Below are 26,431 nucleotides of genomic sequence, written 5' to 3' on the forward strand. Positions count from 1 at the left end.
TCCATCCTGCACCCCAACAGGGAACACCTCTCTAATGCTGCTAGCACAAAGAAACCCTAACAGCTTCTCCCCATCACCAAATTAATCCCATCCAGCCCTTCCCACACGCACCAGTGCTCCCAGTCCCAGGAGCACCTGCACTAGCTGGGCTTTAACCCCTCCCTTTCTGGGGGTTGAAGCACAGCAAAGCCAGGCACAGCCTCTGGGTAACCGCTGCGGTTTGGAGCCTGTGCCTGTCCTCGCCTGCTCCCTGCACAGGGGACAAACCCCCGTGTGCCCCCACCGTGTGCTGGCACAAGGCACCTCTGACCAAAACCCCCTGCGCAAACACAGCCTCCTTGTTTAGACCATTAGGGCATCTCCTCTGGCCTCCAGAAAACAATTAGTCAGCCTTGTTAGAAGAGCAAACAAACAAAGATGGGCTGGCAGGGAGGCCTCGCAGCACTCGTTTCCGGAAGACTTGGCAGGACAAAATGGCAAATGCAATCCAGTGGCACGTGAAAAGTCTATTCTAGGCTGAGAGCCCCCCTGCTCACCCAGCCAGCCATGGATGGGGGCTGCCAAGGGGCACCTCTGTTATGAGCTGTGAGGCATAAATATGAGATATTAATATCAAGCTTCCTCAGCAGCCATTGTGTGCCAAAAGCAACCCAATGGCTCCCAGACTGCTGCATCGACAAGGGGGCTCAGAGGAGACGGGGACGACGCAGGCAGGCACAGCACGGCTGCAAGCGCCTGCTGCAAAGGAGAAACAGAAGAAGGGATGCAGGCACTGTCAGGGGGGATAGGACCTGGCAGAAGAAAAGCTGTGGCTGGGTAAAGGGAGGTGGGAGGAGCAGTGTTATGGGGGTGAACAGTCCCTGACGTGCCTGGAGCTGAGACCCGACACGGCGTGTGGGCACGGTGCCTCACCGACTGCCTGCCAACACAGCTCAGTGCGTCCCCATTTGCAGCCGCGCTGGCATAGCCCAGGCGCTGCTCGCTGCTGGTGCCGCCGCAGCACCGCGTTCGGGGCACAGGGCACCAGGGGGTCGCACCCCCAGCCCAGCTCCCAGCCCCGCTGAGCGCGAGGGCGGCTTTGGGGGCTGCAGGAGGTGTCAAACCTGACCCAGGCACCCCCCAAGCGTGCCTGCCTTCCCCCCACAGCACATCACAGACCACGGGTGCTTCGTTACTGTCATTAAGCTTTTATTTCCACTGTCACAAAGTTCCTTGGTTTTGTCTTGTTTTCTTTTGTTTTTAAACTGTTTCGTTTGCTTGGTTTGCTCTTGAATTCATCTCAAGACAAGGCAGCAGGGCATGCAAGCCGAGACACCGGCACGGACGCACAAACAGGCTTCATCTTTACAAACAAGGCTCTTTGCTGGAGCTGCTGTTTCTCAGCCCGGGGCTCGGCTGACCCCGGGCAGGGGTCCCGTGGGACACGGCACCCAACCCGGCGCTGGTGGCCACAGGAGCAGAGAGAGAGAAGGGAAGGACAGCTTTCCTGCAGCACCGCTGCAACAGAGTCAGGGCTGGTATGTGTGACTGAGACCCCAAAACTGCTCTGCAAGGAGATCCCCAAGCTGTGCGCTGAGACCAGGGCCATCGGCTCCCTCCTTTACCCCCCAGCCCTTGCTCCTGCCCTGCCACACACCGCCACCAGCCGTCGGACCCCTCCCCTCCAGTGCCCCTGTGAAGGATGGGTGGCACCTCTCAAAATGCCCCAGACCCCCGCCTTTACCCTGGGGCTGGGGACGATGGGACAGCGAGCTGGCTGCAGGTCACCCACTCACCCCATCCGAATGCCCCTGACCCTAAATATATGGGAAGAGGGCAGCTCTGCCAGTGATTTTGGCTGCCCCCATGCCATGCCTAGCCCTGTGTTGAAGCCAGCCAGCCCTGCTCCAAGTGGGGCTCAGCCCCAGACCCCGAGACCCTTCCACCCCCCAGGTTAGCGCAGCCCCATGGCAGCTGGTGGCAGATACCCACTTGCATCCCTGCCCACTCGGGGGGAGCAGTGGCTCTGGGACAGGGGTCCCACAGCCTCAACCTCCCCCACCCAACTGGGATGCCATGTCTTGCCGGCATGGGCGCCAGGCACCGACGGGCACCCACTTCTGCACAGTCGGGTGAGATGCAGGTGGTACCCAGCACAAATGGGGTCTGGGGTCCCCCATACGCAAACACCCCCTCCACAAAGCTGGCGGGGAGCACTCCTGGGGGCTGCCCCGTCTCATTACAAATCACAGCAATTAAAAGGTTGCTCTGGAGGAAAAACTCACTTCACTTCTCTCTCTCGGGTCCTGGTTTGTGCTGTGATGAGAGGGTGGTGGGGAATCTGCCCCCAGAGCCTTCTCCCATGTCCTTGCTCTTGGGGGGAAACAGCCCAGCCCAGCCCAGCCCCAGAGCTGAAGGAAAGACGGTTACAAAGCAGCAACAGTCAGCACACGAACAGAAAAGTGAGAAGAAAGGAAAGTACAGACACAGCATTTTAATGGGGCAACACCGACGGGGACAAATGAGAGGTGGGGGGGGACACGCTGCAGTCGCTGGGGCCGGACCCTCGCCTCTGCCCGGCTGTGCTTCGGGTCCCCTTCCCGTCGCCAGGGCTGCAGCCAGCTTTATTTCGGACAGGCATCAGGGACCCAAGTATAAACAGAAACAAATCAGGTCTTGTTGGCTGTTCATTTTTAATAATGAGCAGGTGTAAAAAGAAGACCGAAATTAATTATTCGGTGATGTAAACTCCGTCCCAGCGGTTCATGCCCCACGCCCGGCACGTGCCTGATGCTCGGTGGGTTCTGCCAAACCCGCCTGGTCGCAGCCGTGAGCTGTATCCAGTGCTCGTGCTCCCCTGCGCACAGGCATCGAATCGCTCTCCGGAGGGGACGGCTCACCCAGGCCATTTCGCTGATGGGGAAACTGAGGCACGAGGAGGTTAAGGCCAACATTTCCAAGCGTGAGACGCTTCAAGCCTTATTCTCAGCAGTTCTGAGAAGCTGCAGATCCTGGTGATGTTCAGGAATTGGGGGCCCTCAGTGTTCCCCAAAGGGAGGCTAGAAGCATCCAAGCCACAGCCCCACATCTGCAGACAGGGAGGAATACTGGGGCCGAAATGATTTGCTCAGGGACGCCCAGCATGCCAAGAGCGGGGCAGGACAGACCCCACGCTGGGACCCAGGCCAAGAGCCAGCCCCAACCTCTGCCCGGGAAAACTCACCACTGCTACCAAGCCAAGAGGGTCCTCACAGCTGGCACAGAGCTTTTGAATACAGGCGTAAAACTTTTTCCTTTTTGCTTTTTTTTCCCTAATGTGCAAATATTTAACAAGGGGCGAGGGAGGACAAGGCTTTGGGCTCCATCCCTCAGCCCGCCAGCAGCAGCAGCAGCAGCAGCAGCAGGAGGTTGCTGGCAGCAATGGCAGCACTGGCCTGGTGGACACTGAATTTTGGTATTTCTGGGGTCTGAAGCTCTCCCAAGCCAACGCTGGTCCCTCACCCCACCCGTGACGGGGGCCACACACCCGCTGTCCTTGCAGGGCTGCCTCCCCAGTGAGACATCGGCGAGCACTGATGGAGCTCAAAGCATGGCAGGGCCTCCGAAAATTAAAAGCCTTTCAGGGGAAAGCGTCAGAGCAAATGAGGTTTGCCTTTGTCTGGGAATTATGTCAAACGTCACAGGGTCCGTCATTTATCAGCAGAGGCGATTACAGCAGTGTCACATTCATTCGCAACATCAACTGGCACCGGGAAGGGACCGGACTGGCAGATGAGCGTTAGAGAAGCTGGAGGCACTGCAAAGATCTACCCAAGAGAATTGCGTTTTGGCCACAAAGCATCAAGGAAAAGGAGTTTCCATGGGAGGGATTGAGGTGACACCCTCCAGGAGCCCCCAGAAATCAAACACGGGCACCCTCAGGGGCAGGAACTGCAGAAGAGGCAGAAATATTGCACATGAACATGAGGTTGGTCTCCTTGGGGATGGGGAAGGATGGATTTTTATGGGTATCAGAAAGTGCCACCAGCACACAGCCCCGAAACTGGGGAGTGGGGCTGCATGGCAAAGGACCAGCATCACTTGGCTGGAGAGTCCGTCCCTGCCACACTGGGAGGATTCAGACCCCGCTGGAGCACCATCTTGTCTCCTGCATTGTGGGACACCTGTGAGAACATCCTCCACATGCAGATGTCACCTCCCACTGCCATGGTGACAGTCCCCTGGCTGGGCTCAGCCGCGGGAGCTGCAGACATGCCGGCAGACAGCGGGGAGGAAAGATGCCACCACCATCAGCTGGACCGGGGATGGAGGGGCGAGCCCCCAGGGTGGTGGGAGAGCGGCGTCGGGGTTGCTGGGCCAGCAACAAACCACGTCGGAGCAGGAGGGGTTTGCACCCCGGCTGGCTTTAGGGGTCCCACAGGCAACTTGCACTTTGCTCCCGAGGAGATGCAAATCTCTCCTTCCCCAGGGCAGGGGCCAAGGTGGATGGAAACGGAGCTGCAGCAGCACCCACATAACGCTTGTGCTCTGGGAGAGACACCAACGGTGCGTGTCCCGGTGGGGCTGAGCCCTCCTTGGGCACACCCCGGAGTGGGGGTGGGTGATGGAGAGGCCACGTGGGCACCGCTCGTGGATGGGGGCCATTTCCAAGCCCCACGCTCAGGTGTCTCCAGGCGTGTTTCCCCATCCCTCCGCCTCCCCCAGGGCACACGCAAGCAGCTCCGCTTTGAGGCCATGCCCTTGGTTTACAGCAAAACATCCTAAACAAGGAGCAAGGGGATAAGGAGACACCCCAGGCTGTGCAACCCCCACCCCAGCACCCCCGAGGCAGGAGTTGCTGCATCTCCCCAGCCGGGATGGGGGGACGGAGCGAGCTGTCCCCGTGGGCATCCCCTCTGCCCCCTCTGCCCTGCTGGCACACGGGCTACTTCACAGCCACCTCCCCGGGTGCAAACAGACCTTCCCACCATTTGCAAAACAGAAAATATTAAAGGAATATGCTTGAAAGCTAAACCCAACTCTCAGCTCCATTAATACTTTTTCAAGCAGTGAGAAAATGAAAAAAAAAAATGGAAATGAGGATGTTCTGGTGCCCGGTGGTTTCCTTGCCCTGCCTGGCTGAGGGATGGAGCAGGCTCGGACTGCTCAGAGCCAGGGCTGAGCGAGCCCTCGCTGAGCTTGCAAAAGGAAGGCTGAACAGAAAAATGCAGGGAATGGGGTAACAGGAAGAGGAACAGAAGCTACAGCATCCCCTTAAAACAGCAGCCAGCCCACAGAGCTCAGGATACGGGAGGTGGGAGGAGGGGGGGAAGGCAGATTTTTGGCTTCATTATTATTGCAGGCTCCCGGTGCCCCGCAATAGCGTACGAGCATGTAAACCTTACATATCGTCACCTGGGTGTTCGGACACACACATGAGAGATTAAACACGGCAGCAACATTTACAACAAATAAATAAGGATATCAATCGTCGAGATAGGCGTATTAAAAAAAGCCTCACTTTTTTCCACCAAAGGGAAAAAAAAAGAAAAATAAAAAACGAAAAAGCACAATACTGTCTCACAAAAAAAAAAAAATATCCCTAGTGAGCCGGGCCGGGCTGCCAGCGGCATCGCAGGTGACACCAGGACTGTGTTCCCAATCGCCATCGGTGCCTCGGCTCCCCGGCCGCCCCGCGCAGGCAGCACCCCGGGGTGCACGGCCCCCCAGTACCTTTGGGCTCTGTCTCCAGCCGGCCGGTTCCCAGGAGAGGACCACACCGGTGCCGGCGCATCTGCAGTCCCATCCGAAAACGTAGGAAAGGGGAGCAAAGAGGGCGAGGAGGCCGGGGCTCTGCCTTCGGCGGTGCTCAACCCGTTCCCCTGGCCTTGAAGTCTCGGGCGTTCGCTGCCGCTCAGACCAGGGTCTGTCGCGGGTTGGTTTTTTTTTTTTGGAAAAAGCAGAAGTTGGCAAATGGCAGCGGCTGGTTCAGAGTGCAGAGAGGGGGAGTGAGCTCGCGCTTCGAGGGCATCCTTTGCTCGCGGAACAGAAAGGAAGGCCGAGAGGGACAGGCAAGCTTCGCACGGCGGTGGTCAGATGGCACAGAGAGCATCTTCCCCCAGGCATCTGCAGGGGAGGGTGGGGAGAAGGAAAATCGGGTAAGAAGGATGAGCAGAAAACCCCGCAGCCATCTTGTGCGATACCAGCACAGCTGGAACAGCAAAGCTGGAAACACAGTAATGGTTTTGTAAAGCTCAAAACTCCAGCAGGGTTAAAAACACCCCCACCACCCATGGACAGATACTGCCCAGATTGTGATGACCAAAATCATCCCAGGAGACATCTCTGCATGGCCCCACCGGGCATAGCGAGGACCATGGGGTGCTCAGCCCAGCACCCCCAGGATGCTGCAAACCACAGCATCCCTGACTCCGCCATGCCAAACCCTGCCAGCTCCAGGGCATAATATAATAAGATATAATAAGATATAATATAAATAGAAGAGTTAATATAACATCTCTCCGGAGCATCCCCATGCCCCCAGCACGCCAGCTGCCTCCCTGCTTCCTCTGCAGCCACATGTGCAGGCGAGAGTGTGAGCTGTGCCGCAGGCAAACGCCTGCCAGCTGGGCGGCTTGTACTGCATCCTCGTGGGCTGCTGTTCTGGGTGCTCTGTGGACGGGGGAGCAACTGGGAGGAACCCACTGGTACAGGGGCAACATCCCCCCCAGCCGGATTTGGGAAGGATGCCCTTGCTTTGGTGCTTCAACAGAGGAGAACCTGCCGCCCGCCCCTGGGGAAGGTGGGAATGGCACCAGGTGGGTGGGAGATGGGGCACACCCGGGCCCCGGCGTGCCGCACTCACCGCCGCTCGGCCCCGGGACTATACGAGCCCATCGTAGAGGGAGAGCGCCTGCACGATGGAGGGGTCAGCCTTGGAGCCCTCCTGAAACTCCTGCAGCGTCAGCTTCCCATCTGCATTCTGCAAAACACTCCCATTACAGTGCTGCTTCACCCTGGCGAGGGAGATGCCAAGCACCCCGGGACCGAGCACCCTGGGGCCCCAGCAGCACCCACACCACCCCGCACAGCCATCCGGGTCCCCCCACCACCACAGCCTCAGTTTCCCCATCAAACCACCCACACCTGCAGCCAGGGAGGAGTGCCAGAAGGGTACAATGCCACCTTGGGTGCTCTGAAATGGATACGGGGATCCCGGAGGGATGCAGGGGTCTGCAGCGACCCCAGGGCAAGCAGGTACCTGCAAGAGCCAAGACGCGGCAAGGGGCCCCACGGCTGCCTCCTAAATCCCTTGGCCCCTGGAAAAAAAAATAACTAGAGCATCCTCACCTTGTCCATCATGGCAAAAATCCGATCCACCCTCTTCTCCGGTGTGTTCTCCTCCTCAGGAAGCTCCACTGTGTTTCCCTGTGGTGGCAGGACAGGAACCAGTCACGCACCCGCTTGCTCCCTGCCTGGCCAGTGTCCCCGGGCGAGGACACACGCTTCGCCCCTGCCCCTCCCCGCATCAGGACAGGGTGCGGAGGGCTGGCATTCCTGCCAGAGCCGTCCTCAGCGGCCAGATCCAGACCCTGCCCTGGCCACAAGGGACACAACCCCCCACCAAGAAAGCCCAGGGAGGGAATCGGGGGTGCTTCAGCATCCTCTCCCCTGCAGAGCCACGCTCCAGCCCAGCGGGGACCCCCAGAGGCTGCTCGCCCCACAACCCCTCTTGCCGCTTACCACCATCTGATAAATCGCGTCCACAATGTCCAGCATCTCGTTCCTCGTGATGTACCCGTCGTTGTCCAAGTCGTACAGCTTAAATGCCCCTGCAAACCAGAGGAACGCCAAGGTGCTGGGAACTGCAGCCCCCCCCACCCCTAGACACATGCCCCATCACCACCCCCATGCCACCCCCCACCCCCTCACAGGGCTGAGCCCACCAGCATCCCATGGGGAGCACTTACACCTCAGCTTCTCGTCCAGTGTCCCCCGGGAGGTGACCGACAGCGCCTGGATGAACTCCGAAAACTCGATCCTCCCATCCTGGTGGGGGGAAGAAGGGGGTGAGGGTGCTGCTGCCACTCCTGCCCCACAAAGCCCTCCCTGCCTATGCGTGCCTGATGTCAGGTGCTCTTAGGGGGCACATCCGAAAAGGCAACGGGGTGGGAGGAGCGATGCGCATTTATCCCCAGCAGCCTGATCCGGCCGCCGTGCCCAGCCCACCGGCAAGCATCCCGGCGGGAGCGACTCCGGAGCGCGGGGGGCACCGTGTGGGTGAGCTTTTGTCAGCGGCACCGAAACGTCGCGTTTCTCCTCTCTCACTTGCCACTTCATCGCCTTTTCCCACGTGACTCTCATCGACTAAAATAAGCGCGGGGGCTCGCTTGCTACAGCTGCGCCGCTTTAATTTCACGCCCCAGGAAGCACTGGAATATTTTGCTCCTCCGGTGCCGCGCAGTCGTGTTACTGAACCCATCCCACCATGGCCACGGGCCCGGCCTCGACCCCCCCCCCCAGACCATGCCCCCAGCTTGCAAGCTTACTTTGTTCTCATCGAAGACATTGAAAACAAAGGTGGCAAATTTGGTTGGGTCGCCGAAGGGGAAGAACTGCTTATAGATCTTCTGAAAGCCAGCGGCATCAAGCTGCCCGCTGGGGCAATCCTTGATAAAGCCCTTGTACCTGTGGAGGAAGGGCACAGGATGGGCACCAGGCGGGTCTCCCCACTGAAAGCAGCCCCCCATCCCTGCGGAGCCGGGATAGGGCTCTCCCCAGCGCTGCGGTGGGCTGGAGCCGGGAAGGTCCCTGGGTGCTCCCGTGTTGCTCACATCTCCCACCCGCAACATCCCAGCCCCACGGGACAAGGTCCCTGCGGGCACTGCAGCGAGGATGGCGGCGGGGAGAGCCTGGAGAAGCAGCGAGCGGCACCGGTGACACTGAGCAGTGCCCACCGCACTGCTCCAACCCCACTGCGAGCCCAGAAGTGGCAATGGAGACACAACCAGGCTCCTGTTGAACATTGTCCAGGACCTCTTAGGGGACAGGGACCCACCGCCCAGCCAGGAGCACCCGGGAGAGTCTTTTAAACCTCCTTTAAAATAAAAATCCCTCTGCACAGAGCCACCTCCCGCCAGCACAGCCACGCTGCAGGCTGAGATGCTGGGGCAGGTGATGCCTTGCTCGGCCCTGAAGCCACCACAGGGCCAGCAGGAGAGAGTTTAGATCCCTTGCTCAGAACTTTGGATGCACACAGCTCCTGAGCAAGAAGCTGCAAACAGAAAGCTTCACCCAAGGGCCAGAGCTCCCCTTCCCCTCCGCTGCTGCAGCATGGCCCCGCTACATCAGGCACATTGGACCAGCTCTCTGGCACAGAGACAGCCGGGAGAGCTCCCCCGAGCCGCTGCACCGCCACAGCGGAGGGACTCACAACCCACAGCAACCCCACAGGCAGTTTGCAGCTCACCGCTCGGCACATGCTGCAGCCATGCCCTGGTAAAACCACCAGCACAGCGGCCTGAAGCACCTGGGGCAGCCGAGGCTCCGCAATGGCATTTTTTGCAGAATCCCAAGTGAAAGCTGCCCAGAGGAGCCGGGGGGCACGGCGGGGTTATTGCATCCACGGGGTGGCACAGCCCAAGGCATCTCCCCAAACTCATCGGTGCTTAAACACCCCCAAAGCCCTTGGAGGGCACGAGGGAAGGGGCTCGCCGGCTCCGTGGGTGCGGGGACCACGCGGGGACCACGCGGGGTGCGTGAGCATTATGCAACGCGTCGCCCAGATCTGTCAGGCGCCTGCTGCAGCGGGCCGAGGGCTGGAGGAGGAGGGGAAGGGGGTGGCGAGGTGGGAAACCAAAGTGCCGGTGACATCTTTTTCATGCTGCTGCATCTATGACTCATGCAGGGAGGGGGGGAGGATGAGAGAAAGAGATAAAGAAAGCAAACCTCGACTGGTGGGATAGGAAGATGAAAGGGAACCGGTGGCTCTTCTAGGGCGTCGTGTTCGATGGGGCGGAGGGGATGGGGTGAGAGCGTGCTACTGGCGAGGCCCCTGCCAGCCTCTGCGCGCCCCGCGGCAAACAGGGACGTGCTGGGACAGCACCGGCCTCCCGCAGCCAAGGCCACAGCCACCAGCCAGACGGTCCCCACATCCCCACTCCCCGTGGCCGCTCTATACGGGGAGGGAAGAGGCAAGAGGAACCGTGCACCGTCCCACATGTGCAGCCGAGAGCAGCCAGAGCCAAGTCCCACCGTGCACCATAAATGAGGCGTGCAAGAAAAAAACCTCGATTTTCTGGTCTCCCCTCAATGAGCTAACGGCTGCAGCCAAAGCAGGCGCACCCTCCTGCACCCCCTTGCTCTGTGCAGCCAGCGGGGTTGCTGAGCACTGCCAGCTCCCACCCCCTCGCCCGCCAGCCCCGCACCCCGGCAGCTCACCCCCACACCGCAGCGCCGGACACTCACCACTGCTGCACCTCCTTCTCCGTAACTGTAAGAGAAAACGGGAAAAGGGAAAAAGAAAAGAGAAGAGAAAGGATTTTAGTGTTTTTGCTCTTCTGCACTTCAGGTAAGTGACCCCTGGGCGATGCCCCAGGGCCCGCTGGGTCCATGCGCTGCCATGTGTTACTGGCATGCGAGCGCCTGCCTTCGAGGCACAGCCTGGGCCAGCCTGGGCGGCCGATGGGGCTGGGGCTGCAGGTGCTGGGGACCCTCTGGCCCTGAAACCAGGGAGCCCCCCAAGATGTTTTGCTCCCTGTCAGGGGAGTGCAGCACCATCGCTGCAAGATGCTATGGACCACACATGGGTTGGGCTGGCTCATGTCTGAGGATGATCCAGCCCTGCCCTCCCACCTCCCCAGAGCCAAAACATCCCTGGAAACATCTGCCAAAACATCTGCCCGGAGGCAGCTTAGGGAAGGCACCCTCCCAGCCCTGACTCCAACACACTGAACGTGGGCATGGGTACAGCCCCAGGGCCAGCACCCCCAGGTACCAGCTGCCTCTGAACCACATGGAGAAACATCATCAAACCCATGCCAAGGAGCATCACCAGGCTCCAGAGAAACCCCAAGAACGTGACAAGCTAGAAAATGGAAAGCATTGGCAGCCCTGAGTATCCCCAGCCTGGGGACAGCTGCTGATATCGCAAATGTCCCCAGCAGAGGAAGGGCTCCAATGGGATGTGGGATGTCGGGGAGCCCGATGGGGCGGGGGGCTGGTGCCCGTCCCCACGCGTGCCACTGCAGGAGCGGTACCTGGCCGGCACACTGGTGGGGAGCCCGGTGCCAGCAGGCGGGCGTGGGGGGGAACCGCCTTATTAGTCATTTCCTTTGCATTGTGCATCTAAATAATAATAAAAAAGCAATAGGTCTGAAACACACTGGGATAATGAGGCAGAGTGGAGATGTGTCAATGTGCAAACGGATGATAAAAACAGAGACCTAAGACACATCAACAGATGCCAATTACCTTGGATGGCAAATAAAAGAAAGCAATTTTCCATCAGAAAGATTTACGATGTGCCTGGCAGAAGGCACAGAGCGCAGAAGGTGAGGGCTGGCAGGCGGCAGCGGTGGGGCACACACCGGCCCCCACCTCGCAGCCGGGCGGGTGCTGGCTCCCGTGTCCCTGTGGGCAGGAATCGCTGCATCCGAGGCTGTCCCCATGCATACGGGAGGTCCCTCCATCCCAGCCCGGGGACCACTGGAGGGACAGAGCCTGCAAACCCTGCAGGGAAGGGCTCAGCATGGGGCAGAGGGGTGGCAGCTTTTCTCCCCTGCCTCCCAGGGAGCTGGCAAAGGGCCGGGACCAGCCATGCCAGGACCAGCCGTGCCAGGAGGGCAGCAGCACCCACCGTACTGCCACGGGATGTCTATCAACAGCAGCACCCAGGGACAGAGAGGGGAGGCGGGTACAGGGATGCTCAGCACCTGGGCTGAAGGTCACCAAGGGCTTCAGCCACACCACGGGAGGGATTTGGAGGGTTGTTTTGGCAGGGGAGGAGAGTAGACAGGGGAAAGGACAGAGGTCTCCTGGCAGGAGGGAGCCAGGAGGGACACCCTGTGTCCAGTGGCAGAGCTGAGGTGGACAAAAACAACAGTCACGGTGATCCTGAAGGATTTCCCATCCCAAAAAAACAGAGTTGCACAGAAGCATCCTTACAAAAGAGAGATGTTGAGTGACGTCTCTGACAGAAACAGGCTTCCCTGCACACATTCCCAAGCACTGAGACACCAGCCAGGACGCCCGGGGGATGCCCTAGGCACCAGCTCTGCAGCCCTGATCGCCCGCAGGCACCGATGAAGGTGGGTGGGAGGAGGAGGAGGAGGAGGAGGAGGGTGAGCGGCAGGACTTTGGGCAGCCCTCGGGGCAGGCGAAAGGGGCAATGGCAGCAGCCCAGGGCTGCGGTTGGGGCTCGGCTCAGCCCCTCCAGGCAAATCACCTTCTGCTCTCTCATTCAGCAGTGTTTCCCTCAATGCGCTATTTCGGGCCGGGGAGCTGCCTTTCAACTGCAGCAGGAAACAGTTAAGAAATTTTTGCTTTTTTTAGTACAGGAGAACTACACGATCGGGCTGGGGCAGGAGGGGAGGGATGGAGCCAGCTCCCCTCGTGCCCACAGGAAGGACGCGTGATGCTCCCAGGAGAGGCTTTTCTGTCAGAGGGGACTGTTCAGGTGCCAGCCCAAAATCTGGCACAGGGCTCCCTAGGTAGGACTTGTTAATGTGCATTTCTGCAACAGAGCCATGCAAAGCCTCCTCCCTCCTCCAGCGCACTGGCACCAGTGCCCTTCCTCCTGCCCAGGGTGCCAGGGAAAGCTCTGGGGTTTGCCCTGGGGTGGGACCGCAGACCCATCTCCCAGACCGCAGAAAACCACCCACCCCTGGGTGCATCCCTCCGCTGCCATCAAATCTCCCCTCTCCCCGAGGCAGAGTGTTGCTGGAGCAGGGAAACACCACGGCCCTGAGCCCAGTGTCGCTGTGGCCGGGCAAGCTGGGGCTGTGCGTATGGGGGGGCCTCCCCGTATCTGCAGTTACAGATTTGAGATAGATGACGACTCCACGGCTGCCACTTCCCAGCTGCTCCGACCTCGCTGGGTGGTGACACTCCGAGTGACACCGATTAGGGATGCTAATGCCTGTCCCCACCCCAGGGACCCGCAGCCATGGAAGCCTTGGGGACACACCACTCTCCTGGCTAGGCTGAGCTGCCTGCCCTGGGGTTGGGGACACAGGCAGGGGCAGGGCTGTCCCTCCACTCTCCCAATGCATCCTCTGCAGCTCCCTGGTGTGCAGAGCCAAGCTGAGCTCAGAGAAAGTACCTGTGCAGCGGCGGCTGCTGCATTTCCCTCCCCCGGCATCGATTACGGCATGATGCTGAGCCAATGCAAATCAATTTGCAGCGATATAAACCTCAGCCAGATTTGACCCCGAGCGCTCAAGGACAAGGGGATGACATGCAGCATCCCCATTGCAGCATCCCACCGGAGCATGGCCGGCTCCCTTGCCGCGCCCTTGCTGAGCCGGGGCTGCAGCTGGGCTCAGCTGCCGTGCCGTGCTCCCCAGGGACACCATTCCCGCAGCCGCTATGGGGATGGCTATAAATAGCACACTTAGCAGCTTGTTAGCGGATGCAGCGTGCCCCGGGATCCTTGGGGATGAAAGGTGCTAAATAAAGGCAGGGTATTAGTATTCCTTATGAACTGCAAGGCTGTAAGAGGCATTGCCAATCTGGGAGCCCCGGCTACGCGCCACAGATGCCCTCCCGTATGTACGACGGCGCACGGCAGCTCGTGCCAGCAGCATCTTTATTTCTGCTGCTCTTAGCAAAACGCAGGGAAATGCCTGAGTGCAGGGCTCGCACTGCAGGCAGGAGCAGGCAGCAGGTGCAGGCAGCAGGGGCAGTCACCCCGGAGCAGCACAGGAGCTGCTTGGCATGGCCAAGCCGTGGCCACGGGCCCTCGCTGCCCCTTCGCAGCACTGGTTGGTCCATCCCTGCTCCCATCACAGCTGGGAGGAGGGTTTCGGTCACATCTCATGCAGCACAGAGGGGCAGAGACTGCCCTGCAAGCAGCCCCAGCCCCCTCCTCCCAGCTACCGGAACCCAAAACCCCCAACTGTCTACCCCCACCTTTCCATCAATCCCCAACAGCACAGGCGAGGACTGACAGCTCCGTCACCACCCGCCCTTCGCGTGCCCCCTCTCTTCCCACCACCCAGCTGCCACTGCAGCAAGAAACAGCTCCTGTTAATCAGTGTTCAAGCCCATTAATTTGTGTTTGCCAGGCAGTGAGGAGAGGAGGGACCCGGGACTGTGAATCCCCATCCGTCGCCCTGCCCAGGGGGGAGCTCGCTGGTCGCTGCACCGTGGCGGGGACAGGGCAGCAGTAAGGAGTGCCGGAGAGATGGCTGGATTCGGAATGGTTTGGGGACGCCTGGCCATGGTGGGATGCATGAGGTGACACGATGCTCCAGCCCCACACGGCTTTCTTTTGTGCTGCCCCCCCCATTCTGCAGCCACCCCATTTGTGCAAGGGCAGGGGTTTAGCCCCAGCTGCAGTGCCAGATCCTGAGCGGGAACGTGCACGCTCCGCCTTGCCCCGTGTGCCACGGCCATGGCACAGGCCTGTCCTTGTGTGGGCTCAGGCTCCCAACGGCTTGGCACGCACCATCCCCACCCAGCAGCCAGCGGGGCGTCTCGGCTGAGCCCCGGCATGTGCCCCCTCGCTCCAGCCGCTGCGACAGCACCTTGATCCCACAGGGCCACGGGCACCGCTGCCTTATCAGGGAAACCAGGGTTAATTATTTCCAGGCACAGAGCGGTTCCCCCCGTCGCTGCAGGGCACTGCCGCTCTGCCAGGCCACCGGCTCCACCACTAACCCACGGGCGACTGGTCCCAGCATCACCTGCCGAGGCGTGGCAGTGGCAGTCCTGCAGCATTTATTTCCTCCAGAGACTCGCAGCAGCTCCTTCCCGGGTGCCCGCAGGTCTCCGTGCATCCCGGTCTGGGGGAGCCGGCGCATCGCCCCGCACTGGGGCTCCCGTCCGGGTTTGGGACTGCCTAAACCTGGTGTGGATGCTCAGCACAGCACCCAGCAAGGGCAAATGGGGCGCCCATGTGCGTGAGCAGTGGGCACTCCCACGTGAGCAAAGTGGAGCCTCACGCATGAACTAATGGGGCACTCATGCATGCCCTAGCTGGGCACCCATGCCTGGGCTAGACAGGCACTCATGCAAAAATATATTGGGCGATCATGCACGGACTAACTGGGCACTCGTGCATAAATTATTTGGGTGCTTCTGGGTGAACTAATTGGGTGCTCATGCATGAACGAGCTGGGTGCTGAGGCATGAATGAAAGGGGCACTCATGCATGAACCAGCTGGGTGCTCATGCATAAATTATTTGGGGACTCATGAACTTACCAGGTGCTCATGCATGGACTAATTGAGCATTCACGCATAAATTCACTGAGCACTCCTGCATGAACTAACGGGGCACTCATGTAAATTAGTGTAATTAGTAGATAACACACTTGTGCATGTATTAATTGGGCACTCAGGTGTGAATGGGTCAGGTGCTCATGCATAAATTAATTGGACACTTGGGCACGAACTGACTGGGGGCACATGCACCAATTAATTTAGCACCCATGCAGCAACTCACAGGGCTCCTGCACAGACCAGTGTGGGATCCAGCGCAAATTAACGGGGCACCCGTGCATAAATCAACCGGGTGCTCATATGTGAATTAATGGTGCACTTGTGTGTGTATTAATTGGGTGCTCATGCATGAACTTACTGGGTGCTGATGAATGTCTGGGGCGCTCACGCATGAACTAATCGGTCCCTCATGTGTAAAATACCACGCTTCTCCAGGGTGAACCCTGCACACCCTGCAATTTATGCCCAACACACTCCACCCCTTACCTCTGAGAAACACATATTTAAGAATTGTCTGAACACGAATCTGTTACAAACTCCACTTTCAACATCATCACAACATTAATATTCACCAGTTACAAGCTCCCGACTCTGTCCCTGCTGAGCGAGTGACAGGGTTCAGCAGCGCGTGCGTGCACTTGCTCGGATTTCAGTCCTTGCCCCGGGGACCCAGATTTGGGGGTCAGCACCACAGCCCGAACAAACACCCACCCCAGAATGAGCCCTTGGTCCCCACAGAGCGACCACAGGGCTCAGTACAGCCGTCTGAACAGATACTCCGTGCAGACGTCACACCTTGCTCCTGCAAACACGGACCCACAAAGGTCCCATGCATGGATGGACCCACCCCCAGCGCCAGCCCCCCGCCCTGCAGAGCGGGTTACCCGGGGTAACTGCATCGTAACCTGCGCAGTCATTACCAGTTTCAGGCCTTGTCCCTACAAAACAGGCAGCCAACAGAACAGCAGCAGCTCAAGCTGTTGGAGGTACCGAGCGCTGTAGCTGTGGGGCCTCATCCAGCCCCCAAACGGGCGCTGGGCAGCATCCCCCTGGTGCAGAACAGGCTTCTCCCCATGGGGAGAGGAAGGGGGCCCCACACGCAGGACCCACCACATGCCGGGGCTGTCTGGGACGATCTCCGGCAGCCTGAACTGTTGGGTGGCTTCGGGGAGGCACAGGGGGGCACAGGGGGGAAGCACCCCCTGGCCCCCAGGGCTGGCTGGCACATGGGCATGGGACTGCCCCAGTAACACACTCCCCCGGCTCTGGCACAAAACCCCCGGCACGGAGCCCAGTGCCTGCAGGAGCTGTACTGCTGGAGGCACAAAGGGGTGAAAACAGCCCCCCAGGCTGCCGCGGGCTCAGTCCTCCCCTGGGACCATCCCTCACCCCATCTCGGGGCACCTGAGAGCTCACCCGGGTCCCCATTCAATGACAGTAATTTTTAAGGTATGCCGCACATCAGCACTTCGGAAATGCGGGCTCTTTGGCCCTGATGACTTGGTCTCATTAAAATTCAGGTTTAAATATGTAACCAGTGTCCTGGTTACACATTACACAGCACGCCATCCTCCTGCCCTCTGTCGGGGCTTGGCCCCAGCTCGGGGCTACCAGACCATGCCGGGGCTAGGCTTTGCTCCGGCTCGCGGGACAGCGCAGGGCTAGCTTTGGGGAAGCAGTGTTAAAACGTGACCCTGGCAAAACCCAGCTGCAGCACCAGGGTCACCCCCCCCCATGGAAACAACCACGGCAAGAGCCTGCCCGATGACATTTTCTTTTGCTCCTGGCGATGACCAGCAGCAGCTTGCCCAAACCACCGTGCCCGTCCCAGCGCCGCGCACCCCAGCAGCGTCCCGTCCCCGCTGCCGGCTGCATCGCCCATGCGCTGGGGGTGTCCCCGTGGGGGTGCCCGTCCTCGCAGCATCCTATCGCAAAGGGATGTCGGAGCAGCGTCACCGCGCAGGCACCGCCACAGCCGGAGCTGCCTACCTGTCGGAGCGGGACATCCCCACCCCAGCTCGCCCATCTCCCTGCACACTCGCTCGGTTTGGCTTCTCCCCCATCAGACACAGACATCGCCAGCATCACAGCGGGTCTGGGAGCCTCCATGACTTTCAGAGCACAAGCTTGACGCTGTTATTGATGTCATTTGTTACTGCTGAGATACGAAGCAATATGTGGAGGGAACTGCATGTGCATTTGGCACTATTCTTGCCAGCGGTTGCCATTAGTGGTGTCTTGCTCCCAGACTGGATAAACAGGTCCATGAGGCAGCTCTGCTCTCATCTCCCCCAGGGCTGGTACCAACAGGAAAGCCAATATGCAGTTGAAATCCTTTTTAGACTTTATTAAATATTTAAGGGCCCGACGTTAGGCTTTGGAAATTGGGTTCAGGAAAAAGCAGCAGTCACTCTTTGCAGCAAAGGAAGGGGAAAGGACAGTGCCTTCATTTGGAAATTAATGAATCACACTGAAACATGCCAACAGCAGGAGCAGAGACAGCTGTGGCAGGTCTATCCCGGACTGGATTTAATCCTGGCTTCCCCACGAGCCGACGCCCCAAGGTGGGGCACAGCATCCCCAGTGCTGCCGGGAGCAGGAATGCAGCAGCCCCCCAGCCCTGGCCGTGCAGGGGGCAGTGGTCCCCTGTCCCCCTGCTCAATCCTCCCCTTGGCTATGGGGATTTTGGCGTGGCCTGGCACTCCGAGGTGCTGTCTCCAACCCATGGAGTGGTTCCTGCCCTGAGCAGAGGAGAAAACTCGCCTCCAGACCCAGCGCAGGGAGGGGAGGGAAGTCTCTGTGACTCAGCCATCAGACCCTGGAGCCAAGGGAAGGTCAGAAGGACACTGCAGGGCAAAGCCTCGCCTCTGCCCCCTCTGCCAAGGGCTGCCAAAGCAGAGGGTGCTGGAGGCACCAAACACCTGCCCCTCTGTGGGTGGTAGCAGGGACACCGAGGGCATCTCCATGGGGTCCAGCCATCGATCAGGAGATGTTGAAGAAACATGGGTGGACGAAGCACAGGCAGCCCTCCTTCTATGTAGAAACCAAAAACATGCCTTGAAGGGAGAACAACGCACAGGAGGTGTGGGGAACAAGCCCCATGCCAGCACCAACAGGCTGGGGAACCTGCAGCAGCGGCTGCCGAGGAACCACAGCAGCGGTCACCATGCACTGTGCTGAGCACCTCCAGCCACCCCTGCAGGCAGGGGAGCAGCGCACGCACCCTGGCTCCCTTTCCCATCCAGCCCCTAGAAGACCCGGGAGGCTGAGGAGAGGAGGGAGGAACAAAGCAACCCTACAAATGTCACCCCGATAACGGAGCGAGCGCGTCTGCGGGCTCCTCCCTGAAACAGCCGCTTCCTTTGATGCCTTCAGAGCTTCTTGTTTCACAACCTTAATTATAGCGGCAGCAGCAAAGGTCAGGAGAGTGGTTAAGCAGATCCATTAACATGTCAGGGGATAAATGAAATGTGATTCTTCTGATGCCTGAGCAGCAGCAGGCAGCAGCGTGAGTGCGGCTGGCAGGGATGGCTGCTCCGCTCTGCCGCAGAGGGAGCCTCAGGGGCCCTTGGTCACATCTTACCCCGGCATTACAAGCACATCCCAGGGACTGCAGACACACCCCAAAACTTGCTTCTGATACCCCAAAACTTGCTTCGCTTGCCTTTACCTGCAGAGCACCAGGTCCTTGCACACGTGGGGTACCCAGACATGAGATTTGTTAGGAGCAGGTTGGGGTCTCCCTGGGGAAGGGGCTGCAGATGCCCTCCAGACCACTGCAGCCCTCCGCAGGCAGCGCATCAGGTCCCCGTCGAGCTCACAGTGAACCTGCACCGCAGCTGCCACCTTCGTGGCTCTGGGTTACACGTGGCTGCAGTAAAACCAGGCCTCAAAAAAAAGCCAGCCCCTGGGCATCCCTCTGGTGCATCCTGCCCATCGCCCTCCCCTAGAGACCCCTGGGACAGCAAAGCCGCTCTGTTCCCCTGTCCCCAGTGCATCTGCAGGGTGCTTGGGCAGGTGCTCTCCTCCTCCCGCCAAAAATTCCCTTTTGGGGTCCTGCAACTCCTATGACACGCCCAGAGCGCTCGGAGCAGGCAGGCACGCTCACCGGGTCAACCAGCCAGCAGCAGCCCAGCCTCAGCTTTACACACCGGGCGTGCCCCCGCCTCGGCACCCCGGTGCCCCTCTGCCACGAGCAGGTCCCGCAGGGCTCCCACTCCAGGGTGGGATCCTGCCCACCAGCTCTCTGCCCATGGCTGCACAGGCAGCCCCAAAACAGGTGCTCGTAGGGCCGAGCGGAGCCGAGGGGTACGGGGTTGGTGCTGCAGAGGCGAACGCAGGCAGCTGCCAGACACAGGCAGGGAGCTGCATTTCAGCCTGGCTTCGGGGCTCCAGTATTTACCACCAAGGGATAAGAGGTGCATAACAACCTGGCCCCGCTTTCTGCTGGATGAGCAACAGGAGGGATTTACATGAACCAACCTGGCAGAGAAACCCAGCACCCGGGGCCAAACGCTTCAGAGGCTAAAAATAAACCAGCAGCAGGGAGTCACCAAGGTCCCTCCTCTGCTCCGCCTGCCCCTCTGCTCCTGCCCACCGCCCCAGCCGGCACATTTTCCAGGCAGCAGGGTGGCACAACGGAGCAAAGCCCCCAACCTGATGCTCCCAGCGAGGAACCAAACCATTTTCCTGGCTGAAAACTGCTGCAATTGGAGAACTTTCTTTCCTTTCCTGCAGCATTCAACCCGCCACTACATACCCCCGTAACTACAAATCAATATGTTTGTAGTTTGCTCTTAAACTAATGCCCATTAATTCAATGCATTACTGTCGAGCAACAGAGCCAATTTTGAAGCCTATTGTAAAAGAGCAGAAAATGATGATGCCAGAGTGAGTTTAAAATCCACAAAATAGATCACAGTGGGTGGGACGTGGTTCTTGGGAAAAGAGCATCTTCCTCTCCCGCGCCCACTCTGCAGCCCAGGCCTCCCAGCACCGCGGGTGTTGTTTTGGCATCCTCGCCGTGGCTCCCACACCTCCATCAGAGCCCTGCTGCAGCCTCCGGAACATGAGGACCATCGTCCTGACCCTGCACCCGGTCCCGGCAGCAATGCCACTGCACCTACATGGCTCCGAGTGCACCAGATTGCACGGCTATTGCAGCTGGCGTTAAAAAAAAATACGGCGTTAGTAGATCTAGACACGGGCAATAGTTAGGAAAAGTGAACCCTGAAATCCAACCCCCCCAAAATGACTGAAAAAAAGAGCTAAAACATGTTCGTCTGAAAAAAACTATTTTTAAGTCTGTTTCATGGTTATAAGGGTGGCCAATGCTGTGGCTGGGCTGGCCTGGGAGCGCTGCTGCAAGTAGGGACACTGAGCACTGCATTTCTCTCCCAATTTCTCTCCCCGTCAATTCATTTCCACCCACAGCACATATTCTGCACCCACAACTGCACACATGCACCGTACACAACTGTACGCAGGCTGCCAGGAGCAGCGACACCCCAGGACCTTCATAAATCTCCAGCTTAGCAGAACCCTTTGACCGTGGCCCCGCAAGGCTCCTAAGCACAACCCCAAATCCCACCATGGCGCTGAGCCGTAAGCACCTGGCCCAAGCAAGCCCAGGCTTAAATACCCACCAAAGAGGGGCCGACAGACATGATCCAGGGAGGACAATGGTTCCTTCGAGTTTCAGGCATTATTACCTCCTGGGACAAAACACACAGCGGCCAAAACTACCTCTCCAAGCTGCCTCGATGGGGCATCGGGAAAATGAATAAATTAATTATTACAAAGCACTTTAAGAGCTTTTGGATGAAAGGTTCTATGGAAGTACAAGGAATTACATAATTTATTATTCATTATTATTATTATCACGTAGTGTTGGCTTCCCCCCCATGCTCCTGTACGGCACCAGCCTGGCCTCTGAGGAAGGTTAAATCCTTGTCCCACAGCCGGGCTCTCCCTGCCAGCGCCACTCCAGCGCCTGGCAGACGGGTGAGCTGGGCACTGCCAGATATTCCTGGGCATTCAGGTGCCCAGAGATGCTAAAAGGCACATGGTGTTGGGTCCAAATCAACAGGACTTGGGCAGCCGGCACTTCAAAGAAGCCCTCGGATGTCCTTCTGCACCTTTAGGTGTCCAAGTGCCATTAAAATCTGGCCCCCGGCACCATAAGTTGGGAGTGGAGTGGGGAGGGGAGCCAAGAGACGAGGTGTCCAGGCTCCTGCCCTTCCGTGTCCGGTTCCCAGCAGGACCCAGGACAACCTGCTCTGAATACCTGCAGTGAAATAATTTTCTCATCCTATGGAGGCCCCTGATGGCAACCCTGCAGCACCCCCAGCACAAGCAGCAGGCCCGTGACTGCCCTGGCACGCGAGCGGTCCCGCGCCCCTCTCCCGGCTGCTTCTCTCAAGACTGCTGCGACTGAGACAGGGCCAGGGAAACACCGCAAATAGGAGATGGTGACACTAGAGGGGACAGTGGCTGGGGGTCACAAGAAGCCACCAGGCATAGGAAAAGCACTGAGGGGACGTGGCGCAGGCTGCAGGTCCTCTGCGTCCCACAGACGTGATAAATCTGTACAAAAGCCATGAGGGGTGGGGAGAGGGGGTGAAGTCTCCCCCTCCCACCGATCCCAGCAGAACCAAGAAGGGGCTTTTTGTTATTTGCTTCGTTTTCTTTTGAAATCACGCAAACAGAGAATGATGCAACGGAAGGAAATCCCATCATGGGAGAAACCCTTCGCGTACTGCAGCCCTGGCTCACGCTGCCATGGGAACCTCCCTGGGACAAAAGTGGGTCCCCTGTCATTAGCTGCCAGTTATGGGCTCCCGGAGACACCTGCCCAGATGTGCTGCAGAACAGCACCACGCGCAAGGCAGGGCCAGCGCCCGCTCGGTAATGTGGCAGCCAGCACACGGGAAGGGCAGCCACGGACCGGGGATGCTCTTCGAAGGATGGTTGTCGCCAGTCTGCCAGAAAGGTGCCGAAACAGCACAGTGCTGTGGAGTAAAACCTTTCCCAAGCTGACCCCCAGAAATCTTTGAGTATGCCATGGATTTGTGGGTACGACTATCCCCTGCTTGAGCTGGTCCACCAGCCACAGCACAGGGGTCTGGACACCCTGTCCCCCTGCACTCAGTGCCACCCTGCACTCCCACCTGCATCTCCTCTGCCTGGATTCCCCGAAAGGCAGAAGGAAATTAATATCTTTCCAATCTCCCAGGGTCTGAAGATAAATCAGAGGCTCTCAGACGTGCCTGGGAGGGCCCTGTGAAGTGCTTCGCCAGACAGGGGAACGCGCGCTCGCCTTGACAGCTGCAGAAAAGGGGCAGAAACACTCAGCAAAAGTAATTAATCCCAGAGACGAGAGGTGGAACGAGCAGAGCTCAACAAACAGAGCCTGGTATTAGCGACAGCTCTCCCCGACAGGCATCGCACTGCCGGCCGCATGCTGCCGGGACACGTTGGGATGCTGCACCATGCTCCGGCCATGTGAAGGGCCACGTGCTGCCCTGCGGCACGGCTGCCTGGGCGCTGCTGCCTCACCTGCACAGGTACATGGGTCTGGTGCACCTTGAAAAAGAGGCAGCAAGAGGCCTGGTGTGGGTAGGCAAAACCCCAGGCAGGGTGGGAACTCATCAATGGAGCAATCAGAGGACCGGAGTCTTTTTCGGAGGAGGTGCAGTGGAAAGGGGAGGACACCCAAGAGAGAGGAGCGGAAAGTTGGGAATTAAGTGATTCAAAAGGCAATGAACCTCTGCTGGCCTCATCCAGAAAGAGGCATCCACGTGCCTACAGACAATGGTTTCACCAGTGTTGTATTTGCTTGGCATTTGCTGCCGGTAAGACACGGGGCATCGCTGCCCCTGTGCCCCACCATCAGCCCCACTGGGGTCGGCACCTTCCCTGCGCAGGGAGGAGCTGCCCTAAGGGTGCAGAAAGCACATGAGATCACAAGCAGACAGTGCTGTGCTGAGGCCAGCTCTTCCCAGATCCCTCTCCATTGGAGATGGGATTGTCACAGCGGCTGCAAACCGAGCAGGCGATTGCAGTACGGCTATCCCAAGCACAAAAACAGGCTGGGCAGGGAATGGATTGAGAGCAGCCCTGAGAAGGACTTGGGGCTGTTGGTTGATGAGAAATTCAACGTGAGCTGGCAATGTGTGCTCACAGCCCAGAAAGCCAACCGTACCCTGGGCTGCATCCAAAGAAGCGTGGCCAGCAGGGCGAGGGAGGGGATTCTCCCCCTCTGCTCCAGACTGGTGAGACCCCACCTGCAGTGCTGCATCCAGCTCTGGGGCTCCTGACATAAGAAGGACATGGACCTGTTGGAGCGAGTCCGGAGGAAGGCCACGCAGATGCTCAGAGGGCTGGAGCACCTCTCCTGTGAAGACAGGCTGAGAGAGTAGGGCTTGTTCAGCCTGGAGAAGAGAAGGCTGCAGGGAGACCATATTGCAGCCTTCCAGTACCTGAACAGGCCTACAAGCAAGCTGAAGAAGGGCTTTTTATGAGGGCACGGAGTAACAGGACAAGGGGTGATGGCTTTAAACTGGAAGAGGATAGGTTTAGATTAGATATAAGGAAGAAATTCTTCACTGTGAGGCACTGGCCCAGGTTGCCCAGCGAAGGTGTGGATGCCCCATCCCTGGCAGCGCTCAGGGCCAGGTTGGACGGGGCTTTGAGCAACCTGGTCCGGTGGAAGGTGTCCCTGCCCATGGCAGGGGGGTGGAACCAGGTGATCTTTAAGGTCCCTCCAACCCAAACCGTTCTGTGATTCTATGAATAACTGTACCCGGCCCAGCGTGGCTGCACCCGCCGTGGGTCACAGCTGCGGTGAGGACAACCGAAATGCAGGGCTCAGCTCCAGCTGGGGTCTGTGCCCAGCCCGTACTGCCATATTCTCACTATTTCTTCCCCCTGAGCCGCTTCAAGGAAGCCCAGCCAGGGTACCCCAACCTCTCCTACCACCATCACTCACAGTTCGGCTATACGGGCATGCCCCCCGCACCCTGCCCTCCTCTTGCCTGCTCCCGGCTGTGCCACGACCAGAGAGCAACCCCGCGTGTAGGTAGGGTTGTGCAATGCACCAGTATTGCCTCTCCTCCATATGGGAGAACTTGCTGCATCCTAATCTATTGCCTTTTTGGGTAAGCGCTGCCGTGGGACTGCAGCAATGACAGCAGGGAGAGCTCGCAGGTCTGCTACACGTTAGCAGTTCTCCGGCGAAGCAAAGGGGGGATATCTCTGACCTGCGAGCAGAGAGGCAAACTTGAACCACCAAAGCCTTTGTTTCCTTTATGCACCCTTCAGAAAAAAACCGGATTTTGCTAAAACACGATGGCTCAGGCGCTAACCACATTAATAAGATTACAGTGGAGATTCAGATGGGAAAGCCACTCACTTAGAAAATCAGGTTATTAAATTGATACTTATTGATATTTAGAAAAATACTAAACTCTGGTGTCAGGCTCTCCTCTCCACTTCAGAGCACAATAACAAAGGAAACCCCTGCAACTAACGCACCCAAACTTCGAAAGCCACCCACTCGGTGTGGCTCCCCGTTTAGGGAGAAGCAGCGAGGGGACACCAACCACCACAGCCAGTCCCGGGGTACCCACCTGGCGGCGAAACCCCGGGGCCAGGCAGCCTCGGGAGAAAGGATGCTCCGAGCAGGGGCAGGAGAGGGGGGTCAGGCAAAGAAAGGCGCATCGCTCCGGGTGGGCACAGCGGGCGGGCAGGATGCGGCCCTTGTCCCACGGTTACGGAAGGCTTAAGAATTAGGCCACGGAGAATTGTTTTTGTAAGAAAACAGAGTGTTTCCCTGGCTCCCTACCCCTCTCCTTGTCTCTACCGCCTTGTGGGTTTGTGGTTGTTTTTTTTTTTAATCCTCCCGAGCTAAGCTCTGAATTCTTGCAACAAAGCCCGGCCGAGCCTGCGCCCTCCCCCGGGATCGGCCCCGGCAGCGCCGGTGCCCGCAGAGATCCCGGCTCGCCGCTCCAAAGGCGGGGACGAGCCGGGGGCCGGGGCCGGCACCGCGCCTCGGGGGGGACCGCGGACCCCGGCGACCCCTTCAGAGCCCCATCGCCCCCCCCCCCCCGCCCCCGGCAGCATCCCCGCGGCGCAGCCCCCCGGTCCCTCCCGCTCCCCCCCCCCCCGGGCAGGCCCTGCCCGTACTCACAGTACGTTTTCCTGGTCAGCTCCTCCACAACTTCAGGCTTCAACTTGCTGTTGGATTTCCCCATGGTGGCCGGCAGCGCCGTCAGCCCCGGCAGAGCCCGCAGCGCCGGCTCGCCCGCCGCCTCCGGCCTCACTGCGGGGGCATGGAGGGACGGGGACGGGCGGGGGGGCTGCGGTGCCTCGGCGGCAGCTCCCGGCCGGGCTACATCCCGCGGAGGGGACGGGCAGCGAACCCGAGTGGGGCGGGGGTGGGGGTGCGTGGGGAGGGGGGGTGTCTTTGTTGCCGGGGTTTGGCCGCAAAGGCGAGCGGCGCGGCGCTGCAGGGCCGCCCTGCGTGTGTCTGTGTGCGTGTCTGTCTGTGTGCGTGTCCCTAGTTACACGCACCCTCCCCACCCTCCTCCGCCGCCAAGCGCGGAGCGGCCGCGGCCGCGCTGCGGGGGCGCGGAGGGGCGGCGCGCCCCGCCCCGTGGGATGGAGGAGAGGGAAGGGGGGAGGGGGGGCTCCGGTACGGCCCCACCGCCCCAAACCGCGGGGAACCCGGGTGGGAGGGGGATCCCAGGCCTCCCCCCGCCCCCCCCCGGAGCCGTTCCGCAGGGAAAACCCGGAGCAAAATGTCGGGAGGCGGAAGGGGGGGGGGGGGTTATGCTCAGCGGGGGTCCCGCCAAGCCCTTCCGTGGCTGGAGGGGGTGGTCCTGCCTGGAGGGCTGATGGGCAGCGGGAGGATGGGGAGAGGGGGGAGCTCGCAGCCTGGAGCAAGGCTGAGCTCAGGGCCGGGGGTGACCTTGATGGGACACCAACACCTTCAAGGGTAGAAGCATCTTCCAATTCCTGGCTGCCCCCAG

At 59.5% G+C, this 26,431-nt stretch overlaps 1 protein-coding gene across 1 annotated transcript; it reads right to left on the reverse strand.

The window, feature by feature from the left end:
- Positions 1-2,453: 2,453 nt before the first annotated feature.
- Positions 2,454-26,203, reverse strand: NCS1 (neuronal calcium sensor 1). Its single transcript, XM_064468538.1, has 8 exons — positions 25,591-26,203; positions 10,426-10,450; positions 8,508-8,646; positions 7,929-8,007; positions 7,702-7,790; positions 7,309-7,386; positions 6,824-6,940; positions 2,454-6,084 (listed from the first exon to the last, which is right to left on the reverse strand). Exons 1-7 carry the CDS (start codon positions 25,652-25,654, stop codon positions 6,842-6,844), a joined length of 573 nt encoding a protein of 190 aa, XP_064324608.1. The 5' UTR covers positions 25,655-26,203; the 3' UTR covers positions 2,454-6,084; positions 6,824-6,841.
- Positions 26,204-26,431: the final 228 nt, after the last annotated feature.

This window comes from Phalacrocorax carbo, chromosome 18, assembly GCF_963921805.1.
Source record: "Phalacrocorax carbo chromosome 18, bPhaCar2.1, whole genome shotgun sequence".
Lineage (NCBI taxonomy): Eukaryota > Metazoa > Chordata > Aves > Suliformes > Phalacrocoracidae > Phalacrocorax > Phalacrocorax carbo.

Excerpts from the sequence above, each read along its gene's own strand:
- NCS1 (XM_064468538.1), bottom strand. The coding sequence starts at position 25,654 with ATGGGGAAATCCAACAGCAAGTTGAAGCCTGAAGTTGTGGAGGAGCTG. Across the intron at positions 10,451-25,590 it reads GCTGACCAGGAAAACGTACT|TTACGGAGAAGGAGGTGCAG; the intron begins GTGAGTACGGGC and ends TTTCTCTTACAG. Across the intron at positions 7,791-7,928 it reads ACTGGACGAGAAGCTGAGGT|GGGCATTTAAGCTGTACGAC; the intron begins GTAAGTGCTCCC and ends TCTGGTTTGCAG.